General features: G+C 36.5%; 1 protein-coding gene across 1 annotated transcript in view; it reads left to right on the top strand.

Moving 5' to 3' along the window:
* The window catches only part of LOC130676634 (uncharacterized), an 83,700-nt gene that overhangs the window by 50,361 nt on the left and 7,194 nt on the right, over window positions 1–26,145 (top strand). The window contains exons 7-20 of the mRNA XM_057482985.1: window positions 242–6,598; window positions 10,381–10,479; window positions 14,483–14,527; window positions 17,587–17,795; window positions 18,047–18,284; window positions 18,430–18,507; window positions 18,636–18,766; window positions 18,925–18,997; window positions 19,187–19,222; window positions 20,706–20,850; window positions 20,979–21,084; window positions 21,219–21,242; window positions 24,498–24,530; window positions 25,129–26,007. Of these exons, the coding sequence (XP_057338968.1) occupies window positions 242–6,598; window positions 10,381–10,479; window positions 14,483–14,527; window positions 17,587–17,795; window positions 18,047–18,284; window positions 18,430–18,507; window positions 18,636–18,766; window positions 18,925–18,997; window positions 19,187–19,222; window positions 20,706–20,850; window positions 20,979–21,084; window positions 21,219–21,242; window positions 24,498–24,530; window positions 25,129–26,007 (8,453 nt within the window). The remainder of the gene's footprint in view (window positions 1–241; window positions 6,599–10,380; window positions 10,480–14,482; window positions 14,528–17,586; window positions 17,796–18,046; window positions 18,285–18,429; window positions 18,508–18,635; window positions 18,767–18,924; window positions 18,998–19,186; window positions 19,223–20,705; window positions 20,851–20,978; window positions 21,085–21,218; window positions 21,243–24,497; window positions 24,531–25,128; window positions 26,008–26,145) is intronic.

Below are 26,145 nucleotides of genomic sequence, written 5' to 3'. Positions count from 1 at the left end.
TTAATTTTGTTTTAAAATTCAAACGTCATGTTATCGGCACAAATAACACGATCAATTATAGTCTGATTAAATTATAAATGTAGAATCCTTGCTTACGAAATGAATAATTCTACGGTGCCGAGTGTGATTTAAAAAAAAATAAAAATCAAACTGAATAATTAAAACCGTAGAAGCTTTTAACAGCAGTAACGATCCAATCAAGCTGACAAAAAAACCAGCGTCAATCCCGTCACCTCGACAGAGTGTTTACAGCTTAGCGTAAATCCCGGTGACAGCATCATCAGCAACCAACTGCTGGCAAGAATGCCACATGGATCGCGAGCACGAAAAACTAGACGTAACCGTAACAAGAGGCTAAAACACGGCCCCCAAGATGCCACCAGGTCGGAGCAGACTTTACACCGTCGGGAGGACGTAAATAATGACGTGGATAATGCAGACAAGGACGAAGATGAAGACGATAAGTCTGACGGACTAGCGGGTTCTGGTAGTTCTCAAGTACAAGATGTTGGTTCAAAGACTAGGGAAGAGGAATCGATAGTTGAAGGCACGAAATCAAGTATCCATAGAGAGGATATTGAAAGCAGTTTAGAGGATGAGGCGGAAAAGGAGAAAGAGGCGAAGGTTAACGGGCACGCGGTCAAGGTGACGAGTGAGGTCGAGTCGCCGTCAAGCACCAACGTAATCCGGTCGATAGCATCAGCGAATAAACCACCAGTAGGCCAACAGCAACAACAACAGCAGCGGGTACCAGTCAGGCGCAGGCACCGGTTGGAACGGCGAGCACTCGACACTCCAATGAAAATTTACGAAATCACTAGTATAAGTGGACCTCTTGCGGCGTCTATTGGTCATATAGCTGGCGTTGGAATTGTAGAATCCGCGAGTGGATTGATAGACAGTGATGACAGTGGTAGTTGTGGTCATCAAAAGACATCAGTAAGACAGCAAGATCCAATAGTGACAATTAGTGAGCCTCTGGAGCCACTCGAGCCGTTGCCCAGCGACATGACTCGAAGGGTCGAGACCCTCGGCGAGCGTGAGTTTGCTCAGACACTTATGCCAGTCTTGCCTAGCAATGCTAACAGGGATGGCCTGGAGATTTGTGAACTAGACTGCGATGACATCACTAGTGACATAATGGAGGAACTTTCATCCAGGCCCGGCAATGTTGTTATTGTCGAAGCAGACTCGGATGTCGAGACTAAAGAGCCTACAGCAATGAGGATTAAGGACGTCATTGTTGAAGAGTCCTCTTTCGATGAGACTGACTCAGAAGCTAGAGAAATTACTCGTGAAAATTATTTTAAAGGAGCTGAAGCTAAAGTTAAAATTGAGAATGAAGATGAAGAAGTAGAAAAAGTATATTGCAGAGAGGAGAATGTTGGTGAAGAAAAAATAATTGTTGGAGAAGAATCGATGGATCAGGTGGAGCCAGATAATTGTGAAAAGATTCTGGGTCAACGACGAATAAGAGATGAGACGGATGGAGATGATGGTAGTGGCAGATTTGAGTCAAAGGAAACAATCGAGTGTAAAGAGTCTGCTGACAGGATGAAATGTTCAATGGGAACCGAGTGTCAAGAGTCGGATGGGTTTAACAATGATTTAAAACTGAGGGAATCGAGTGAAATTCATGAACCGAGAACGGCTACGCTAACACCGTTAACACAAGAGCTTCAGAATAAACTTGGTGTCTTTATTGAAGGACTTGAATTACCGTATTTTCACGATGACGACAACCTGTTGGATAATTCAATAAGTCTATTTGATAATCGTAAATCCAGTCAACTGCTTACTTTTCCAATTCAGATTAACACTATTAACAAAACATGTAATGATAATAATAACAGTAACAGACGTGAAAAAATGAAAAAACGCTCAATTTTAGAATCTTATTTTGCTGAAGCACGTCATGCAGATCGTTTCTTAGATATTATTCAAGAAGAAGCTGATAAGCTGTCGGAAGATGAGGAGCAACACATTCGTGATTTTATCAATGAAGAAATTGGAAAATTCCGACGTGAAAGACGATACACTCATGACAGCGAACAAGAAGAAGAAGAAGAAGAAGAAGAAAAAACTGAAGAAAACGAACAAAACGATGACAACGACTGGGAATGCGAAGACGATAAATACTTGTCTGTTGAAATTCAAGATTTAAAAGTGTCACCTGATATACAAACTAATATATCGTTTAATGAGAAACCAGCTGAAAAAATAATAAGTTTTAAATCCGGCTGTAGTTCACCGGATGAAATAAATAAATTAATTTCAAACAATGAGAAATCTTATTCACCCGAGAACTTGCACCACTCTAACGATAATAATAATAATAATAATAATAATAATAATAATAAAAGAAATAAAGTAGAGGATTTAACAAGTACGGCAAGACAGCCAGTGCCGCCTGAGCCACCTAAAAGGTCTTCGAGTTTCATTAGCAGAGACATTGAACCCGTACGACCACCCACGCCACCGTTCCCTCCTCAAATGGACTATCCTCTCGCTATTTCCGAGTCATCAGCCCGAGTTAATCAATTTTCCCCTGGCATAGACGACACCTGTGATAAACCCGCGCGACCACCGCTCCCACTGCTCATCACAAGTAATTCATCGGATTGGAATTCACCTTTTTCAATTTATGAGATTTCACAAACTATAGAACAGCAAGAAAGCCAAGGAAACGGTAATAGAGGAGGGAAAGAAAAAGGAGGACAGGGGGGAGTGTCATCGAAAGAGAACACATCGGCATTATTGCGTAATGAAGCTTACGACGGCGTCGAAATTGGCAATGACGCTAACAACATCGAGGCGTCTTGGTCGTGCCCTGAAATAGCTTATGATCACAGCAACTCTGACTTAAGTGCCACGATGTCGGCGTCGCATCCTAAAATCTCAAGCTCAGATCTTTCAGACGGGCGCTTGTCGTTGGGAATAAGTGCGTGCGAATCACAACGTGTCCTATCGCCATCACCACAACAACAGTTTACTAGTGCTGTCGTTACAACGACTACTGCTACTACTACTACTACTGCTTCTGAGACTGATACAACAAGAGCTTTTGTTGAATATCGACGTAAGCCAGAGAGACACGAAGGGGTCGAAAGTTCGCGACCCTTCGGTAACCAAGTGTCTTGTGAAAAGAATAAAAACCTTGTCGAGGTTGAGGTAGACAAGGAAGAGGAAGAGGAAGTAAAAGAAAAAGAGGAGAAGTCGGTGGTGGATGAAAAGAATCTACTTGAGACGCTAAAACTTAAAGGTGAAAACCCATTCGAAAAAAAACGCTGTTCCGTTGATAGCGTCAGTTTCAAGGTCAAGAGTGCGATTGAAGATCATAACGAGCACGACTGTGAACCCAAAAATCTTGGAGAGAGTGCGGGGAAAAGAAGGAACGAGACGGCGGAATTTAAAGTGAATACCGCGAGTGAGAGTGATAAAGCTGTGAGCGAGTGGGGGAATGACGGAGAAAGAGGAGCTGGCTATCAGCGGAGCAATGCGGTGCTGAGGCTATTGAGATATCAAGTGGACGTCGAGAATAACCAGAGTACGTCGGGTGAGTCAAGAGAGGCCGCTGGCGGCATCGCTGATGATACGCACACAACAACTGCTACCGTGGAATTTTTAAAGATCGACGACGACGGCGGTGGAGGACACGAGTCTTCCAGCACAGTCTCTCCAAACACCGTCAAGTACGTTCCCCCGAACACCTGTGACACAGATTTCGTTTTAGTGAACTCCGAAATCGCGAATAATCCGTCGGTTGATATTTTACTCGATAAAAATATTTCTAAAGCTTCGTCTACTTGTGCTTATTCTTATTCTCCCTCGTCTTCTTATTTTAATTCTCTAGAATGTACCAACTCGCGTTCGCCAGTGAAAGATCTATACTATGTTCCGCTTCATGAGTCGTGTGATTATTCAAGTAAGCAAGAGAAATATCTCGATAGTCCAAGTTCGCTGACGGATATCTGTATTAGAAAAATTCTGTCTATGCCTTACGGCATCCAAATAATCAACGAGATAACTCATCCAAAATTCAATATTTCCACGGATTCCGAAAAAACTTTCGGAGATATAAAAAGTAGTGAACTGGAAGAAGTGGATTCAGCAGGAAAAGTTGTGGAAATGATAAAGAGACGTCCGAAAAGTTGGATGAGTGTTCCGACGAGTGAAAATCCGCAGCTGCTGGTTTGCCTCTCACCATCCCAGCAGAAACTCAATATCAGTAGTCTACAACTACGCACAAGCGACGCGGACAAGCTTCTCGATCTACACAAAAAGTTTTTAAATCGCCGCAGCTATCACGAGACTACCGGGGATCATCGTCGCTGTGAATCGTTTACGATACCCAAGTATTATCGGGTGCAAGTTAACTCGAGTAAAGACTTGATCTCGAAGACTTCTGCAGCAGCCGAAGCGCCGGAAAAAGACGTGGGTTTTAAAGAAAATAAGCTTAAAAGCAAGTGCAACGAGTGGAACCAATCTAATCGAGTTACTACCTCGTCATCTAACCGACTTCTCAAGATCATAAAAGAAAATCCTATAGCTACGCTCGACGACAACGACAACGACAACGAGCACGACAACGGCCACAAACACGAGCACGACCACGACGACTATTCGCTTCCTCCTACCAAAGACTCAGTCGCCTCAAATCCTCATAAAAATGTTAGACAAGATCGTACCAAAACTACACGGCTTTCAGACTGGTTAACTCTCGCAAGAAATGACCCCACTGACTATTCCAAGTACCAAAAAATTTCCTCTTGTCATTTTACTGGTGAACGAGTTAGTTGTCAAGATAATCAGCAAGTAAGTGCATTTAGTCCAGTGAACCGTAGAGACCAGAATAATAAAAATCTAAATAATAATGATAATAATAATAATAATAAAGATGTTGATAACGATGGTTGTCATCCGCGGGTCAACAGTGCATTGATAATCCGGTCAGCGGACTTTCCTAATGAAATAATTAATACTGGGCCATTGAACAAGAGCCCAATTACGTACAAGAGTGCGATAATAGACAAGTCTTCAAGTGCCGTCGAGCATTGCAAACGGACACCGCTGTTGTGTCGTGGCATTGATCCAGGACAGGTTAATCCTGCGTTGATTAATAACAACAAGCCGGAGACACCACCACGACCAAGTAGAATCCAACGTACTGTTGTCGACCGGTCCTGCATCGACACAACAAGTATCTTTAATCAAACGCCCCCGCGCAGCTACTTAGAGCCTCGCAGATATGATCCGGAAACTGAAGCACTTAAGCCTCGTCAAGCTATTAGCACTACTACCAGCGCCGCTACTAGCATTGTGGGAAGGAAAATGCGAGAGGATGACAAAGAGAATAAGCACCAGCAGACAGTCGAGGAGAATCTAAAGCGATTTAGAACGGCTAAAGACATAAAGGACCTGGCTGATGGCCGCAGACGGTACTCACTACCACCAGAGCTCTTTGACAGACAGTTGGAGTACATTGAACGGCTTGAGGATAAACTTAAAAAGGTTATACTGACGGAGAAAACGGAGACAAAGATGGAGGAGAAGGAGGTGAATAGAGTCTTTAAAGAATTTGACGAGGTGAAAACGGAAATGGCACTCGATGAGGATAAAAGTTCGCACGATAGAGCGCTAAAGGCGAGCGGGTGTTCAGAAATGGGTGATAATCGTAAAGAATCGTGGAAGAACGAGTCGAAAGTTGATGACAAAGGTCGTACCGAGTTTATGAAGAATGAGGGTCATCTCGAACAGTCGACGAGTGTTGAAGTCGGGAAGGACGGCGAGCGTATTGAAAAGTCGATACGGATGTTTGAAAATAAGGAAGAGTGCTGGAGGACTTTGAAAAATGAAAATGTTGCCCGACAAAAGATTGGGAGAACTAAGTGTATAAGGTTCTTTGATAGAGAAGATGAAGCTCAAGAGAAACGCCAAGAGAAAGAAGGTGTGTTGAGTCAGAATAGAGAGATCCAGAAAGATACGTATGAAGGGAAAATGTTTGACGATAATAAAATGATAAAACGCCAAGCGAGACCCAAGTCCATTTCAATTTTCCCAACTACTGACGAAACCCTACGCGGAAAAATGTACGATGAGTACAGAGATAAAGTGCTCGAGCGCGAGGAAAGAAAACATCAGAAAGTTATAAAAATTAGCTCTCACGTCGACTTTGTAAAGCCGGAGAGTCCGAATGATAAAAATAATCTTGCCAATAACATGAGTAGCATTCAGAAGGAGTTTATCCAGAAGGCCAAAAATAGAATGAATAAGTTTGGTATCAATTTGGACGACAGCGAGACCGAAATTGTTCAAGAGCAGGATACTGAGACTACTTCTACTTCTGCTTATACTTCTGCTACTTCTACTAGAAAGACGACGAGGAGCCAAAGCCAAATAATAACGAGTGAGGTCAAGGAGAAAAATAAATGTGAGTGTCGTGGCGATGAGAAAGCCAAGTGTCTTATCGATGGAAAAGAAATCAAAGACGTTGGAAAACTACCTAAGCATCTACAGGAATTTCTTGTGCTCGCTGATACTGAGGATCATCACCATCATCATAACCATAATCATCAGCGGGATCATGATCATCAGGACGGTGAGTCGTACGTGGAAAAATAGTTGGAAAGTTGGATTGATTTTTGTGCTCGTCTAGTGTAAGATTGCCGCTGCAAAATTCGAGAGTGCTCGAGTGTTATATCTCGTTTTTATACGCCGACTTATATATTATTTTGTACTAGAGTTATCCTAACAATCACTAACCCAAGCATCTTCGAGAGTTTATTATTTTATTTTATTTTTATGGATTATTGCTTTTATTACTAAACTCAAAAGTTTTATCGTTGCTGTACTTCTCATCTCATTTATTATTTTATAGCCTGCGATTATTGTTTTTTTTTCTGTCTGTTTTTATCTTGATAAAGTTTCATCAATATTTTAAATTCGCGATCACGTGGAGCTGAAATGGTCACAAAATTTTTCAATATTCAATCGAAATCATATTTTCCTCATAAATTTATTACACCAAATAATTCAATTGAAGTATAAATGGAACCAGAATTCTCATGGTTATGCTAGACATTTAATTAATAAAGTATGAGATAATCTGAGATGATATCGATCTTTGAATGCAGAGACACGAGAAAATATCTTACTCACACGAAATTATTAGCAAAATTTAACGATACTATTTATAATACAGACGAAGTTAATTTTTTATAACATAAAATTTGAAACGTCAGTTAAAGCTCCGTAAATAAAATATATTACAATTCTATGAAACATATATTCAATAATATAGCAGGCCAATTGAAATCGATATAAATTTCATAAAATATTAACCTAAGACAGCGATTTTGTCACGATAAAACGTAATTAATTACTAATTGTCAGACTGACCGTTTATTTTAGAAAATAGAATTGTGTTGACTAAATATTAAAACTGTCCTAGAGTTCATTTAGTAAGTGTGCAAAAAAAAATAGAATGATTGAATAATTGATAGAAATAATATTACCCGGAATTAACAGGGCCGAGCATACATTACATAAAAATAATGCCTTTAATTAAAAACGGGGAGGTCTATTTTTAAAAATCAATAATTAAAATTTATTTTTGACTGTAAATCTCTCGTTAAATATAATTAACTCACTAATAAACAAATTCATTATTATTAAAAAAAACAAATTAATTATCAAGCTCAAATAAATCACGGTCTTAATATGAACAAATTGACAGCGCGGATTATTTTTTACAATTAATAAAATGTTTTGAAATAACTGACACAATTAGCCTCGATTGCCGTTATTTATAGACGGCCTTTAGAATAAAATTGTTTACATCAGTAAACTTCAAAATTTTAGGCTGCGAAAATTTTGGTTATTTTTAATTTTAGAAATTCGTTAATTAAAACCTTAATACCGGTGTAAAGTAATCGAATTTTTAAAATTAAAAATTAATTATCCTTCAATTTTTGGTCAACCATAAAAAATCTCATAGTTCACTTTCTGAAATTAAACTAAAAAATTTACCATCACAGTCGGACCTCGTTATAAGACTAGTTTGGGGCTGTGGGGGAAAAAATTCTTAGAATTGAGTTTCCCCCACTGTTGTGCTTAACAGTGATTGCGCTCGAGCCTCACTATAAGACTATCGACGTTTTGCGTTTTATTTATGCACTCGGTTAAACTCTGCTCTATTATACAGTGATTCTATTTTATGTATACTTATAAATAAACAGAATTTTATCGTTCTTTTCTCTTCATTATCCGCAGAAAAATTTTTATACTAAATACATAGCAAAAAGTTTCAAAACATACATCAAGCGAGAAACATACATTAAGTTTTGTTGGGGGCCCGTTTTATTCAACTTTTCAGGATTTTTTAATTTTGATACACAGCAAATTAACACCAAAAACTCAGCAGAAGGAAAAAAAAAATGAAAAAAGCTAAAAAAACTCACATTAGAAAATTTTTTGAGGGGAGCCCATTTTGCCCCGCATTTTTTAATTTTTTATTTTTAATGGACAAACTAAATTAAGGTCAAATACTTGGCAAGGGAGTAAAAAAAAGTAAAATAAGTAAGAACAACTGAGGATTTGAAAATTTTTTTCTTAAGGGGCCCATTTTGCCCTCCCCCCTTCCCTTACTACTCAATAGCATGTAAATGAAGTGCAATTTCTACTAACAACATAGTAAAAATTTAGTTACCTGCTAGACATCCTTACAGTACCAAATTTTATGGGTAATTTTTACTCAAAAATTCTCTTCGTGTAATTATGTGAAACCATAAAATTTTAAATATTCATTATGAAAATAAATTACTCAATCTATTACAATCCATACGTATGAACATTGTATCTCGATCTAAGTCGTACTGTTCGTTAGTCTTATAGCGAGGTTTCGGCGCAAAATTTTCACTCGTTTTTTGGTAGGGGACGCGTTCCAAGCGAGTTTTAAAAATCGCAGACAAGAGTTTTATAACTTGTAGTCTTATAACGAGATCCAACTGTAAGTACAAAATATACCCGTACGGAAAAAGTATATATCTGGGATATATACGGGCAAAATTGAATATATGTCTCTTATGTGCGGCATATATTTAGATTTGCCCGAATATATACTTTTTCCGTAAGGGTAATTAAATTATACAATTGCATTAACTTTTAAATTTTTGAGTTCCCAGTTGTTTTAATTTTTCAAAATAGACTTTGACAGCAAGTCCAGCGAGACAGACAATTTAAATGATCATAATTAAATTTAAATTAATAATTGCTAATTAACAAGGCAAGCAAGTTAATAAGTCAACCACACACGACATCGCGTCTAGAATTCAAACGAAAGCGTATAATTATAATAAATAGTTTTTTTTTTTTTTTTCGCAAACTATCCGTTGTCAAAACCACGGTAGCGATAAATGGATAAGTATAAGCGGTTGATCTCGTGCCATTGATTCATACTTGTACTGAATTTCTCTTTACAACCAAACCGCAGTAGAGCATCCGCTACTCATCAACCAACTCGGTACTATATTTAAACGCGCGATACTGCTATATATATGTATATGTATATATATATCCACAATCTAGCAGCACATAAGATAGAATAAATAGGCCATTGGCTCTGCCTCTGGACTACTCAACTCAATATGTACGACAGTGTGTACAGTAGTATAGCATGGGTATCCCAGTTACCAGGAAAAGCGGCGAAGCCGACCGATAGAACCACCTTAAAACTTTTAGTCTATTTCTGAGCCTTAACAACTTATGCACACACAACTTACAACAAGCAAAGAGTAGAGAACAGCCAGATACAGAGCAAGACCAAGAAATATATATATATATATATATATATATTTTGGTGAAAACTCAATGGTGCCGAATAGAGAAACTAGAGTGTTTACTGTCGCACACAAGACATACGTAATCTTCAGCCTATCGTCATGTTATCGGGTGCGGAATACATTAAAACTTTGTTTCACCGCCACCTTTTGTAAATAAATAAATATAAATAAACTTTGGTGTAGTTACTTTGCATTAGCTATTCATGATTCACTACACCGGCAGCATTGAGTTTATATTTATATATATATAAATATTTTATATACATAAATACATACAATCATTGCACTCAACTTTTTTTATTATAACCTATTATTTTTAAAATAAAATAACCCCGCCTTTATATTTACTCAGTGCTCTATACACTTTAAATACCTACTTAACTTTACTTGCTTTTATCCGTCTGCGATTTAAATGGCTGTAGCAGTTGCATGTAAGTATTAGTAGTACCAGTAGTTGTATGTAGTGTTATTTATTTTTTTTTTTTTTATTTAAAATGCTACTTTTAGTCTTTGGCACTTGGGCATGCTTTTTTGGTTGAAGGGTATGGCATTGCGACTGGAGAGAAAACGAATGACGCCGATTTGCTTCAGGAGATCGACACGGCTTTAGGCGAGTCCAAAGGTTTTCTCCTTCGGCAAGGTGCGTTTTTTTTTTAATAACAATATTACTTTAATTAAAAGCTAATTTCTCGTTGCGGAATGGTATTATACAGAAACATGAGTTGCTAAACAAATGAGCATTTGTCGGGGTGATTAAATTGACAAATTTACTCGCTTGTTCACTATAACGAGTGCATTATTATTCACATTTAAATGTATACATACGTATAGCTATAAATATATATATATATATAGAGGACATATTCGCATAGAGAATGTACTAGATTGTGAAATGATTATTGGCGACGATCAATCAGGAGATTCTGGACCCCCGCAATAAATTTTAAACGTGACCATTTCGCGTTCCGGTTTTCTCGTTAACTTCTGCGTTCCTGATCCTCGCTTACTCACCTCGTTACCAATAATTTAAACATCGGGGAAAATATTCCGCCGGCTCGGACTTTCCGCAGTGACCGTAATTAGTTTTTTAATTTACCTGGCAGTCCAGTTTTAAAAACTAACTCGGACATAGACGGGTCTGCTGGCTAGAGATTTAAAAAAAGTTGAACGATTTATCAATAAAAAACAATACAACTCTTATAATACTTTACTCTTTACTCTATAGTCCGTATATTCGCAATACTCGAGGACGTCCGCATCGCGAACGATGCAATTTCATCGGGTTTCCGAGCGAAGAACGTCACCGGAAAATACACTCGACTTCTGAAACGGAAATCCAATAAGAAACTCAATTCGGCGAATCTGCGGCGTCCTCTACGACGTCTCCGGTTCCATCTCTGTCTCCATATATACTCTTATATGCCACTGTAACTTTTGGTGTGTACACCCTAGACTGCTCGCTACACCAACTGCACTCGCTATACACTAATACACTTGAAGAAATATTTTACCATCCCGTCCACTGTTCTTATCTCCCTCTCCCTCTCCCTCTCCCTATCTTTGTCTCGGCTTATTTCATCCCTGAGACACTTCTTCTCTCTTCCATCAAGAAATTCGATTTGACGTCGTTCCATCGAACTTTCTCGTTCTGGAAGTAAACGTTGTTATCTCAATGTACCTTAGACGGCACGCGAAGAATCGCAATTGAGGCCACAATAAGACACGTGTTTAGTGTGAAGAAAAAAAAATATTTTTGTGCTTTGAATTTTAAATGCCGGTTCCTAAAGTACAGCAGTAAATAAATAAAATAAAAATAATTTTAAAACAAACAAACAATAAAAAAATATGTTTATAAATAAAAATTTTTTGTCGCTTAGAATTCATTTATTTATTATTTGCGCGGGAAATTAAAGCGGCCGAGAAAAATACCGAGCAAACGGTTCAATTTGTTTGATCTTATTCAGGGACGCAGAGAAGCGTAAGCCTCCATGCATGCCGCTATTGCTCGGGTGTTTAACGTCGACGTAGACCTACAACTATATATGTATAGAACGGCGTCGTCGTCATCGTCGTCGTCGCGAGTAGCTGGCGCGATTGCAAGAGAGCTTGGGGCGTCGCGACGCCTCAGTCTTACTCTACCTCTCGTTAGTCGTGTCGGGGTTACTTCGATCGTCGCGCACGCAATTCTGACTGTCGCTGGGTTGACGAGCCTACCAGTGAGTGAGTTAGTCTTGATAAATAAAATAAGTGCTGACGGAAAAAGGGAACAAGATTTAGTTGCTGCAGCACGTGACGTTCGCTCTTTCTTTATCCCCGTCGTCTATCTGCGCTGTGTTATTTAAACACTGGCTGCTAGAATTTAATTGTGTTTGACTTTACTGTTGTTCTTTTGATGCTGTAAAAAAGTGAGTGGTTCTTTTAGTTTGCTCTCTATTTCTTCAGTAGTTATGCCGTTTACTTGATAAATCGCATAAAAATTACCGGCCCGTCGTCTATAGTTGAGATTCTCGGTGTGGAAAAAAATAAGACTCGAGATTGCAGAGTAGAAGAGGAATAAGGAGAAATCCAACAGGTTGTCTCTGTAAAGGAACTTGGTGGAAGTGACCGCAACTTTGCGACACAGATCATCATACTCCGGCCACAAGCTTAAACTTTTATCCGAAGCTCGGGCTCAAACTTTCGTCTACGGAGAACATAACAATACTTTTATTTTTATCACTATTGTTGCCGCATTACTGTGGCCGTTATCGTTATTTAACTTGGTCTAATTAGTTGATAAATTCGAGATAGGAGATTGTTTGGGCGGGTAATTAAATAGCGATGCACTTGCAGCCGGAAGTTGTTTTGGGAATTGTGCAATCCGCTTGCAGTGGCTCTTTCCTAATTTTGCTGTTGCGTAAGCAGATATCGCGTTACGGAGAATATATAGAGGAACGTACGCATTAAAGAAGCTCATGTAATAAATAATTGTAAATGGGCACCGGAAACGAGCCTTGACTGGGTGTTAAAATAGTTATATTAATAGATTTAATTAAAAATTTAATATATTTTAATTTGCCGAGTAGATTGGTTTGTATTGAAAAATAATAATTTTAAACGGTCTGCAGTCGAGGCAATTACTTGACGTTATTAAAATAGAAACTCTGATTTATATTAGTGGTAGTGGCGTTAGTTATGTTGGTACATTACGAAGTAGTCCAAGAATAATATTAAAATTTATATGGCGGAGTAGGGAAATGGCCTTGGGGAGGGAGGCCGAATGAGAAGAAAAATAAAAAATAACAAAATAAAAGAGCTCGTAGATGTGTAGTAGGGCATATTTACAAATGAGAACGTTAATGGTTCGTGCAAGTTTAAGGTAAGTGAATTGACGATAACGCGATTTTGTTCCTTCTGCTCCCGCTTGAGCAAAGAAAAGTTTACTATAGTCTATAATATTCCGTTCGCCTCACTTTTTAATAGGATATTAAAATAAAGGAATAAGAGAGCGGAGTTGAAGACAAAAAAAAATTAAGTACGGGTATTGTTGTGGAATTTCGTTGTTAGCTGTAATTGAACTCGGAGATTCGTTCCATTTGTACTTTCCAGACGATCCACCGGGGTATCCTTTTACGGAAAGCTTAAAAAAAGCATTAGCTTCTGACGGTCTGCAGAGTATAGAACAGTGGAGTAACACGGGTGTAGTCGCAGCAAGAAACTAAGCGCGTCTAATCTTCTTGGACCGAACACCAAGGCCGAGCGACGTCGACGTCGTTGTGAAAGCTCATCAAGCACGTTTATATATTCATGACTCGTGGCGGTTCCTTCGGGCCTAGGCTTTAGTCCAGTGAGTTGTGGTCGACCCATCTGCATCATACTCCTCCCACTTCCACTACTTCCAGAACCTTCTCGGCGATGGCTTTGTGAGCCTCACTGACGTAAAGTTTTCGTTAGAAAAAATAAAAAAACCAGTGGTATACTTGATGGAAATGTAGAATCTAGACTACAGACTCGGGAATCTAGAGTATACAGTCGAGTCTAGAGTCTAGACTAGACACTATCTAAAAGTTTAGTTAATGTATGAATGTATAGTGAGCGTACGTACATAGGTAAAAAAGTTTTTCGCGAATTAAAAGGTTTCATTGTTTTTGGTATTAAACAAACAATCGATTGCTGGGTGCCGTGTAGTGATAGTAGGCTATAGTCTGTAGTGTGTACCGTATGGTAGTTTATAGAGGAAGGGAAAGAAAGTTAACAGTAAGGTTTATGGATACAGTAAACGCTTGGAAAGCAATCTAAAAGTTTATCAATAGGCAAACATCAGAGCGTCTCTCGAAAAGTTTTCATGCAAACTATATAACGACGTACTGACTCTTAGAAATAACCGTACTGTAGAATGGTCTAGTCTAGAACTGATGCCGGTATATTAAATGGAACAGATGCGCACTTTATATTTCATCGCCCATTTCTCAACACCAGCAATAATTCTAGTGTTACTTGTACAACAATTAAACTTGTACGTTCGTCATAGTTGTAACTGTTGCTGTGTGCAGCTCATAGCCATCGTCGTCATTTGTAAACTCACGACACTGACAAACAAACAGCATCAGTCCTTAATACAACGTGTCTCAAGATCATTAAGTCAGTAACGTCTTTAATTACAGAGAGAATGCTTAAGCCCAAGTTTAAGGCCTCCTCTGTAAAACCAGGTAAATCGCGTGTGTCGACAATGCATCTCAATCTCATTATAATCCTTTAATTATGTTTAATTCTTTGTATGCTCCTGCTTAAGCTATAAATATTTACTTAATAATTAATGTCTTGTTAAGGTCATAAAACCCGGTACTAATATTTAATAACAATACTTACACACTGTAAAAAAATTTCGAAGTGAACGCGGATTAAATCCGGAGTGGATGACTGTGTATTTATTTGATTCACTTGGAGTAAAATTCACTCCGGAGCTTATTTTGATATTAAAACTCTGAATTGGAGTGAATGCGGATTTAAATAACATCCAGATCCCTCCGAATTCATTCTACTGGAAAAATTTACTCCGTAAAAAATTGGCGGAGTAAATTCGGAGTGAATGTGGAGCGGATGACTGCTTACTTATTTAATCCCCTCGGAGCAAAATTCACTGAAAAAGAATTTAATTTAATATTGAAGATCTGGTCCGGAGTGAAATTTACTCCGAATTAAAGTGAATGCGAATTTAAATAAATTCCAGATCACTCCGATGAAAAAACAAACTTTCTATTTACTCCTTATGCAGAGTAATTTTTTTTAAACTCCAGAACTCCGAGTGACGGATACTTCCATACTCACTACCGATTTTTTACAGTGCATATAATTTATAATTTTTTCTTGTCAGCTTGTACTTAAATATTTAATGTAAAAAATTATTTGCCAGCATGCAAAAGTAATTTTTTCTTGAGCCGAGTAGATCTCAAGAAGACAATGAGCTTATTGTTTATTAAATTAACTGACTGAGTGAATAGTCGAAATGGAATTGGCATAACTGCTGCCGCAGCACTACCGGTATATGGAAACAGAATTTATGCTCCAGAAATTTCGTGTAATACCATATCGCAGTTGCTTTCGCTAATTAAGTTTTTGTATTAACCCACTGATCGTGTTACATCATTTCACTGTACATATAATGGAACACTTCTTCACATCATTTTTTATTTATTTCATTACATTTAATACGCTAGGTAAATAAACATAATAGCCTGCAGTGTACGTATGCATTCAGTAGTAGAGATATTAATGTTTTTAAAACTTTATAATTTTTTAATGAGTCCACCTCGGGATATAAATTAATGCAAATAACGAGCTTGTTATGATGAAATTTCAATCAGTGTTTAAACCCGGTTGTCACGATAAAACATTTTGATAATGATAATGATAATTATAATTATAATTATAATAATAATCGTAATTAATAAAGGCGGGTTAATAAAACGGTTATTTAAATAGAGGTAAAATTATTAAAATAATCTCTCATTTGTGATCTCGTTGAATTATAAAATAGTAAAATAATAATTTAATCAGTAGTGTATATAATAAAACCTCGTGGTAGTTAGTTGAAAATACATTGGTCGGTTATAGCATCACCCGACTAGACGTCTACTGACAAATTTATTCACTTGGTCTGCTGGCCGACGTAACCCACCTCTGCCTCGAGCCTCTATCTCTGCTACCTCTATCTCAACTTGTACTAATACTAGTCCAACTGTCAGTACACCAGAAACCATTTAGAAACGTAAACGTACGAGCAGAGAGTAGGAAGAGCCAGAAAAGATGGGCCTTTTATGTAATACGTCTCCTCCACTCGCTAGATTACCCTCGTTTTGACTCGTCCTCGACAACTCTTACACCCAAATGTCGTCTTACTATTTTGATCTTGCTCCATTTCGTCTCACTTCCTTATATAAATATATATATATGCACATGCTTAATGCACTATATCTAGTATCTGTCTACCCGCAGCCACATCCACACCTACACTTATACGAGTTGTAGCTCCAAAGTTTGAATTTACAAGCCAAAACTTTGCTGGCTTGCTAAGTCTAGTCTCCTGTCTCTAGTCTCTGGTCCCTAGTCTATAGCGAGTTGTCCAAAGCATCAAACTTCTCGCATCTTGAGCCTTTCTGACAGAATTTATTATTTGACGGTCACCCGCATGACGTTTTTAAAATCTGTCCGCAGTTTATTTTACGAAAAAAATTTTTTTGTTTTTAAGCTGGGTAACAAATACTGTAAAAAATCGCCAGGGTAAGTCCAAGCGGTGTAGGTGTTAAAATCGGCGGTGTTAAATTTCAACACCGAAAGCGGTGTGAAAATAACACCGCCGCTGGTGTAAATATTCTGTACCAGTGTTAAAAAAAATTCCCCAGTGTTAAAAAAAATTCCCCGGTGTTAAAATAACGCTGCCACCGGTGTAGATATTCTTTACTGGTGTTAAAATATTTTACTTTGTGAATATTTTTACTTACTCGATCACTATACTTGTTAATAAATGATATTTTTTATTAATTTTCACAAAGAACTGACATTTTTTGTGTTTTATAATCTTTAAAGTTAATACTCCAAGCGGACGCAGTTTACCCCGCTTTTACACCGGTTCAACACCACCGAATTACGCCTCCTACACCGGCGTAATTTCATTTTAACACCGGGTGGAGTTAAAATGAGTCCATTTTTAACACCGCTTTTTTTCCAGTGTAGTAGTAAGCTGCCGATTGATGTTGAAAAAAGTTGAAAGCCCTATTAATTATAGAAAATGAGTTTATAAAAAAACAATGCAATTAAGTTTGATTTGAAATACTCGAGTTTTAATTCCATCGATTGGCTGAAAAGTTAATTCAATCAGCTGTCACAGAGTTATTTTTACTAGACAAGTTAATCTACTTAAGGAATTAAAGAGACCGCATAAAATCGATTGAATTATTTGTACAGCATGCTGAATTGTTTTTAAATAATTGTGTCAAGCTGTGGTGTGACATTAAATGTCTGCGCCTCTTAATCTGCATGTAACTCAATATAAAGTCCGTATAATGTCTAATAAATATGGGCAAAAAAAATACATAATAACTAAAAAAAAAAAGAGTAAGAGCCGAGCATTTTGTATAACCGGAAGGGAAACTGTGTGATATTTGTTTCTGGATATTGCGCTACTAAATTCAAAAAGAGCGTGGATCCGCCAGTGGGTATTTTTTATAATAAAAAGTTGATTTATAGGATCGATTTGTTATGTCGACAGGTGTTTGGTCACCGGGCAGCAGCAGCGAGCCGCCTTCGCATAAGCAGCAACCGAGCAGTCCAGATCGAGGCAAGAATACAGAAAGAGATGCTGGTATACCACCAGTTTGGACTCCTTCCAGCGCAGGAGCGAGTCCTGTTGCCGAGCGCAAAGAGTTTCGTCCAGTCACCTTCGAAAGTCCTATTCTAGGTCGCAGAAAAAAAGCTCAGGTGAGTGAAATTTATAATATAAAGTGAAATATAAATTCGCTGTTAGAAATACGTCGGAAACGTAACATCAGAAACATTCAGAAGTGAGATCGGTATTTCTTTCCCGATATTATTCATATTAGCTGTCACGGTGCACGTAAAACGTGACTGGCATTGAAAAGTCTATTTCGAATCCAACCGCTCGCTTTAATACTCTTTTCCATCATACGAACCAGTATTGAGTGTTGTGTCGGTGGTTTATTGTTTCCCAGACGGAGCAACTGTCGCAGTCCCAATCGCCCTGGAAAAACGAACATCACCACCAGGAAACGGAAAATAAAAACAGTACGTCCAGTAACGGCACTGCCACCAATTCAACTTCTTATAATATAAGCCCGCGGATCGTAAACTCTCACTCGGTGCCGTCCCAAGGGTTGAACACCCTCGCAACCACACCAAGACTACCGCGTGCGCAAAATCCGACAATTACTCTCCTGCAAAAGGCCAGAGGTGAGTTGTATTAAATCTTACCGCTTTATCTTACTTAATTGTCACGTGCCAACTTTTACTGCATGATCAACGGTCCACTTATGTCTTATATTTTTATTCTTTGTTCTCTCTTATTTATAACCATTGTTACTACATTTTTTCCCAGAGGGTCAATTGCCCAAAGGAGCTGCCTACCTCACGGAGACCGCCAGCTCCAAAAATAACGACACCACCGGAGACATAAGTAAGTAGTTATTGTCATTAATTATCTCGTATAGATTTTTATAAGTTATATCGACAAGCGCTTTACTCATTCCACGGGTTTAAAAATACCTACAAGTATTTTTAATTTTATGTAATCAATGAAATTAGTTTTTACGGTGAAAGAATACGAAAAAAAGCCCAAAGAAGAAGAAGACCTTAAAAAAATGGAGAATCCGCCGCGAAAAATAGAAGGCATCGGACCGACAACTAGAGACGGGATTCCCGTTGCTCTCAGATCGGTAAGTTATATTCTATCGACTATTCTCGTAGACTACTTTCGCTTATTTCATTATTTACTTACGGTAAAGAGAAAATTAATAATTAATAATAATAATAATAATAATAGAATAGGACACCGAAGCTTTGAGTATAAGGTTCTGACGTATGTATTTTCCAGGAGGTAAAAGACGATAATCAGGCAAAGTGGTACAAACAAATGTACGACTCACTCCACCGTGCCGGCAAAGACGGTCAGTTTCCATTGGACATAATAACAAACTTGTAACTCAATAATAACCTATTTAAAATCGTTTATGCATTACTGTAACTATTTATACATAAATTGAGTGACGTATGTGGGCAGAATACACATACATACATATATACATAATATATTAATAGGTTTAAAATAGCAACACATTAATGTTTCGCATTTGCAGATGACTACGTGACTATCCGATACAAGCCACGGCGAGGTGAATATCTTCCCAGCTGCGAGCTTTAATAATTACCACAATATATATAAATATATATATATTGGTGTACAGTGTATAGCTACTCGACTAATATTAACGATGCTTAACTTGAGCTTGAATTAGCATCTAGCTTTCATTAGTTTATAGTTCATATCAAATATTCGGTACTTTACATGTATAAGAGCATATATTATATGTCTATATATACCTTCATTCATATATATACATCTATTATTTAATACACATACTTTATAATATGTATCATATTTTATCATTAATAACACTACATATATATAAGTATATAACACTGATAATACGTGTGTACTAGCATTTATAACTATAATTATATTAATAAATAATAAAATAAAAGTTTTTTTTTTTATCCGACTGCTTTTTATTTTTCGTTTAAACTTTACTAATGTTTCAAGTGTTTGCTAACACGTACTTCAGTGCCGCGTAAAAATTTAAATACTAAATTTAAAGCACGGGATTTTTATTTTATTTTGTTTAAACTTTTAATAATTAAGTAATTATATTTTAACTGACGTTTGTTTGTGTTTATGTATGTATATATTTTTTTTTCGTGGCACTGGAGCTTTTATTATTAAAACAACTGGTGCAAAACGCTTGAGACAGTGAATAAGGCAGTGAAAATAAAACATTTACCCGAATGGTGTTTGAGTAATGCGAGGTGTATTATAAATTACTGTGAACCGCGTAAGCTATTAAATAATAATGAATTAAAGCCTCTACAGAGATATGTTTAATTATTAGTGATGCACTTTGATAAATAATTAATTTAATAAATAATTTATGATATTACACTGTGAAAAATCGGGAGTGATTAAGGATTTTATTTGAATTCAAATTCATTCTGTCATTCAGAGTTTCGGAATTTAAAAAAGAAAATCCTGCCGCATACACGGAGAGAAATTTATGGTTACCGTTCCTAGTACGTTTATGAAATATCATCCCATACCGTTATGGTAATGATTACTTGGAATTATGGGATGTAGGCCCATACTTTCTGGGAAAAGTTCCCATAAGTATGGGAACAATTCCCAATATTATGGTAACCATTAGCATAGTTACATAGTAACAATTACCATAATTTCATAGGAACTATTCCGATACCATGTAGGAATTAAAGCCATAATTATGGGAATGATTACCATAATATATATGGTTGCTGTTCCTATAATCAACATTTAAAAAAAACCGGTTACCATGCATTATGGGAACCATTCCCATAATATATTGTAATTGTTACCATAAATTTCTCTCCGTGTATGGAGTAAATAGGGAGTTTGTTTTTTCAAATAAACTTCCCTTCGGAGAAAATTTTACTCCGAGGGAATTAAATTAATGAACAGTCATCTGCTCCGCATTCACTCCGGATTTAATCCACGTTCACCCGCAAATTTTTTACAGTGTATTGATTAATAAAAATAAATAGTCTAATAATTTTGATTTATATTTTCAGGATTTAGATACGGGCATGGAAGTGCCAGCGGTTATTTGAGCGAACCCGAGCCACGTGCGTATGCAGACAAGTCCGCGACATTGGATATACGAAGACGTCAAAGAAATAAAGAAAATGACTCGACAATCTCGACGATGCCAAGAAAGTAATTGACAAATTATATAATTATGTAATTTTTAAAATTAAATTTTGTATATAAATTGAAGTTATTTTAGGTTTTTAAAGTTCGGTAAAGTAAAACTTGAAATTATTTAATCGCGGGTTTATTTTTAGAAGCGCGCTGGTGAAAACGACGGCTGAAGTTTATCGAAATCAACCGGGACGCATTGAGAATTATCAACCAGGTCAATCTACTATCGGTGAAAAAGAAACTAAAGAGGTAAATAATTGTTTTTCTCCGTTTTTTTTTTTTTATTTTTTTTATCACTGTAAATATCATGTCATTAAATGAAATTGGTGACGGACGAATATTTGAATAACGCACATGACTTTTTTGAATACATTTACTTTCAGCTGACTATGACTAAAAAGAAAAAGGTAATTTTCATTTTTCGTCCAATTACTTTTATTATTATTACAAAAAAAATAATTAATACTGTACTTAATTATTTATATAAGTTACTTAATACCTAATATTTTAAGTGTATTCTGATCAAGAAATATTTCATCCTCTTAGCGCTCGACTTTAAGTAACATTTATGGAAAAAGCTTTTTTATACCATTTAATACTTTTAAATTAAGACCTCTCAAGTTCTTTAGCATTTTAGTTGAAAATAGATCCTTCAAAACCTTTGAATGATTTTAAATATGCAAGACTTCCATAATAGAAATTATTTTGAAAACTGGCTTCCAAATCAATAAGACATAATTATTAACCTTTCATTACTCGCTATGAGCGTGACGCCGCTTTTTTGACTAAAATTGCAGTAAAAGTTACTGTATGAGTACCAATTCTCTTTTTGTAGTCTATATTTTTTTCAATATGTGTATAATTAATATATATAGGGGAGGGAGGGGCAAAGGGGGGTACTTAAGGAAATACCAAGTTTTCGAGGACTCAAATACGCTAAATCTTTTTTTTTTTTTTTAATGATATTCAAAGTAAATAGAAGAAATTTTCAGTTACCGCTGAAAAAAAAAAATTTTTCATTTCTGCGGGCAAAGTGGGATACCCCTTAAAAAAGGTAAAAAAAAAAATTTCTGGATTTTAAACGAATTTGATTAAGTTGAATTTCTTTGTAAGTAATTTACATAAAGAAAAATTATATTTTACATGTTTATTGGATACAAAAAAAGAATAAAAATTTTTTAATAGTTTTTATCATAAAACAAACGTCATTAATATTTTTCATCTGACAATTGATTTTTGAAAAAGTTTACCAAAAAAAAATTCAAAGTAATGCTTAATTATATTTACAGAAGTGATTTTGGAATGTTTAAAAACCATTTAAAATATAGAATTTTGGGGGTACCCCGTTTTGCCTACCCTACGCCTTTTTGCCTCCCCCTTCCCCTACATATATTTTAAATATAAAAAAAGCATATTTATGTGTAACAAAAATGTGAAAAAGCGGCACAGTGCTCATTACCCATACAACAATCTTTTTCAATTCTTGAGCAAATCTGCTCTCAAGATCGATAGGTGCTAGTGTCTTTTTCTACGTATGTGTCTTGCTGCCAATACTTGTGACCAGATTTAAGTTGCAAGCCTTACACAAGAAATTCGTGCCAGATTATAACTCAATTCTGGAGGAAGACTATAGTTGAAAATAGTTGCGCATGGCTTGCACGCAAAGAAATAAATGATAAATTTTATTCGGATTTTTAATTCATTTTTATTGTTTGAACAATAAACCCGCATCAAAGAAGGTAATTCATAAATAATATAATATTGAAAGCGAAAAAGTATAAGAATGATTCTCTTAAATATATTTATATGAAAAAAAAAAATAGTCACTCTTGGTCTTTAAATTTTATTGTTTGAAATGATAAAATACGTCGTCTTGCCATGTAGATATAGCCGCGCATCAGTAATACTTTAGGTCAATTCTTTCACATACATTAAAAGCTTACAAACACAAGTAAAATTTTATTGTTTCAAACTATAAAAACTGATGCGCTTACGATATACTTTTTGACAATTTTAAGAAAGTAATAATTATATACCGTTGTACATAAAATAAATTGTCCGACATTGAAAATTTTAGTTATCATTCTGAATATTTTTTTACTTTTTTACTATAAACTTAAATGTTCCAAACATCGAATGTTGAAGCTGAAACGTTAAAGTATTATAATTTCATTTTTCTATCTACCAAACAATTTCTATTACTTGTAACATGATTTATTTACATATAATCGTTAAATTTCAATATTTAAATTAAGATTACTAGAATATATTCAATAAAACCACGAAATAACTGTTTGAAATGATATTAAATTGTGACCACATTCTGAATTTCTAGTCATCAATTACTAATTTTTATAATTCATTTTTTCGCGTGTGCCAAGATCTGCTCAAGGCTCAAAATTGACCTTGCGTAAGTACCTACTGTAAGTTACTGGTGCAAGAAATGCGTCAGACACTTTTTCATTGCGCCGTGTTCAAGATATCTTTAATATCCTTGCGTACGATACAATGAGCAAGACATACACAAATCCTGACATAGGTTTCTTGATTCACGATCTCACGAAAAACACATACGTAGAAAAAGACACTAGCAGCTAGGGGTCTTGCTCAAGATACTTGCTCCAAAATCTTGCTCACACACGTGTTACTAGGGTGCGAGTTAAATCGTCGATTTTATTTTTGTGACCACGTTGCCAAACGTACTGTTGTTACTGTCAAAAATAATTCATTGTAGCATTATAATTTGTCAACGTCGCATTTTATTTAGCATGTGTATAGTGCTGCCACGCGATGAAAATCGTCGGGCAAGTGGATGCGAGTAACGAAAGATTAATTTCCATTCATTATTCACTTTTATCAGATGATCTATAAATAATAATTGATGAAATTTTGATAATTATAACTCTTTCGGGGACTTGAAGTTCTGCACAGACACGAATTACTAAAAATTTAGTATCTAAGAATCCGTAGTCAGATAAAGGAGACTAAAATATTTCCGTATGAAAAATTAAGTGAGAAGTTCAAATTTTAACCCAGAGAAAACAAATCTTGAGTCAAGAAATTATTTTAGAAGACAAACGTTTTCGGGATCCAAGTAAAGATTTCCTTGAGTCGAGAATTTGTCTTGGCCAGAGGAAATTTTTACTTTACCCGAAAATATTGAGGTTTTCAAAAAAATTTTCTTGAATCAGAATATTCACTTTCAGTCGATATTTTTTTTCTGCGCACTAAAGTATCAAATAAAATTGTTTTTTTAGAACTAACAAGTTAAATAATAAACGAGTAAATTGAAATTTATTTTTAATTGCTGCTGATATTTTATGTGTTGTCGAGCGTTAAGGGTCGCATTAAAAATTTATTTACTCGATAGTTATTTTTATCTGACGGTATTTAAGTGTCAGAAACATCTCGTGACATCTCTAATTTCAATATTGATTCTCTCAAGCTTTGTAGAACGCTTTGCTCTCAACACTCTAATGATAATCAAATATATATATAATATAATAAGAAGCATATTGAATTATATATATCTATGTACATGATTATTTGATGAGTAATTGCAAAACTGCTGATTTGGTTGCAATTAAAACAGCACAAACTTAATATTTTAACTTTCGAACCAACTTTAAGTGCATAGTTTAACGCAATTGTATTTTTTTTAGTGGTGGGACGAGGTCATGGACATATTTGATAGGGTACGCTACTTTTTATACTAAATCCATTATTAAGTAATCAATTTATTACCTATAAGACTCGCTGTAATTTATCAGTTACCATTTTTGCATTCCCATCAGTAGCCCGAACTTCTATTTTGGTATTTAATTAACTAAAATCACAATCTGCACCTCAGCTAATGAAGTATTTTTTGAATATTTATAACATTCTAATAATGTAATGTACAAAAAAGTCCATTCATATTTTTAGAACTAAAAACTTCATTTCACCGGAAACATTTAAACTTCGATCGTTCATTTAAATAAAAATACTTCATAGCTCTTCTGAGCAATAAAATGATTATTGTGTCATTGAAATAAGATTAATTAGCTCAGCTAAAAAAAAAATTTTTAAATGAATTAAATTAACCACTTCCTCCAGAATAATAAATTAGTTAAATAAACCTCATCACAAAAATAAGTAACCAATGAATGAATTTGAATGAATTTTGAATGAGCAATGAAACGAATGATGATGTACTTGCGCAATTGTCTTAACCCACTAGATAAAAGAATGACCACATCCCGTGCAAATAAACCCAGAGGTAATTTAAAAATATTAATGCTTGGAAAAACAAAGGCCGAGGAGAAGAAGTCCCAGCTTCGGCATCCGATGGCGCTGCGTACCTTCATACCGACCCATCAGCTGCTGGTTAAAAGTGGGCACCACAAGGGGACTGCGACGACAATAACGTCATCTTCATCATCAACCCAGTCATTGCATCCGAAAAGTTCGTTGCGAACAACGAGAGCGATTCTCGAGCACACAGCTCGCGATACCGACGAGTCGAATTCCCAAGCGGAAGCAATTGGGCGTGACGACTGTCAACCATCGGTGGCGTACCGAGCGGAGCCGCCAAGCGTGAGTCTCCTTCTCGGTCGATCAAAGTCAATCATCACGAACGACCGAATGCCTTACACGCTTCTAAAGTCATCCAAGAGCGGTAGCGGTGACCGAAACTCGTCAACGAGAAATAGACGGCACGCACGCGACAGCAAACACGGAGCCAATCACGAGGCAAATGACGACGACGCGATAGTGATTGGGTTTATCGACGAAACAGTTAAACCCGATGATGAACCGCAGCGAAACTCGAGCAGCAGCATCGAGGAAAAACTAAAAAATCTCGCGATAAACAGCAGCCCGACAAGACGGTCTCCGCTTCTAACCAATCGATCATCTTCATCGTCATCTTGCTCGAATAAGCTGGCAGACCGGTCGTCCTTGTTCGTACCAGCGACGAGCCCTCGGAACTTTCGCAATCATCACCATACCAACGGCATCAACATCATCAACAACAACAACAACAACAATCAGCGACAGCTTCACGACCCATCCATATCTTCTTCTACTTCTTCTTCTTCTTCCAGCACTATTCATATAACCATGCTACCACCACCACCGCCACCAATCACCAACAATACTGTCGCGGAGACGGCCCTGACATCACCTTCACGGGTTAGACAGCCTTGCCCCTTCACCCGGACATTTATGTGTTTTTATTATCATTATTTTATTAGATTACTGCACGACCATTACTTATCTCGTAGTCTTATCTCTATTGAGCGTCTTCTTTATCACGTACCCAGTAGATGA

Source organism: Microplitis mediator, chromosome 10 (genome assembly GCF_029852145.1).
Source record: "Microplitis mediator isolate UGA2020A chromosome 10, iyMicMedi2.1, whole genome shotgun sequence".
NCBI classification, from domain to species: domain Eukaryota; kingdom Metazoa; phylum Arthropoda; class Insecta; order Hymenoptera; family Braconidae; genus Microplitis; species Microplitis mediator.
This window is presented reverse-complemented; position numbering and strand designations above follow the sequence as displayed.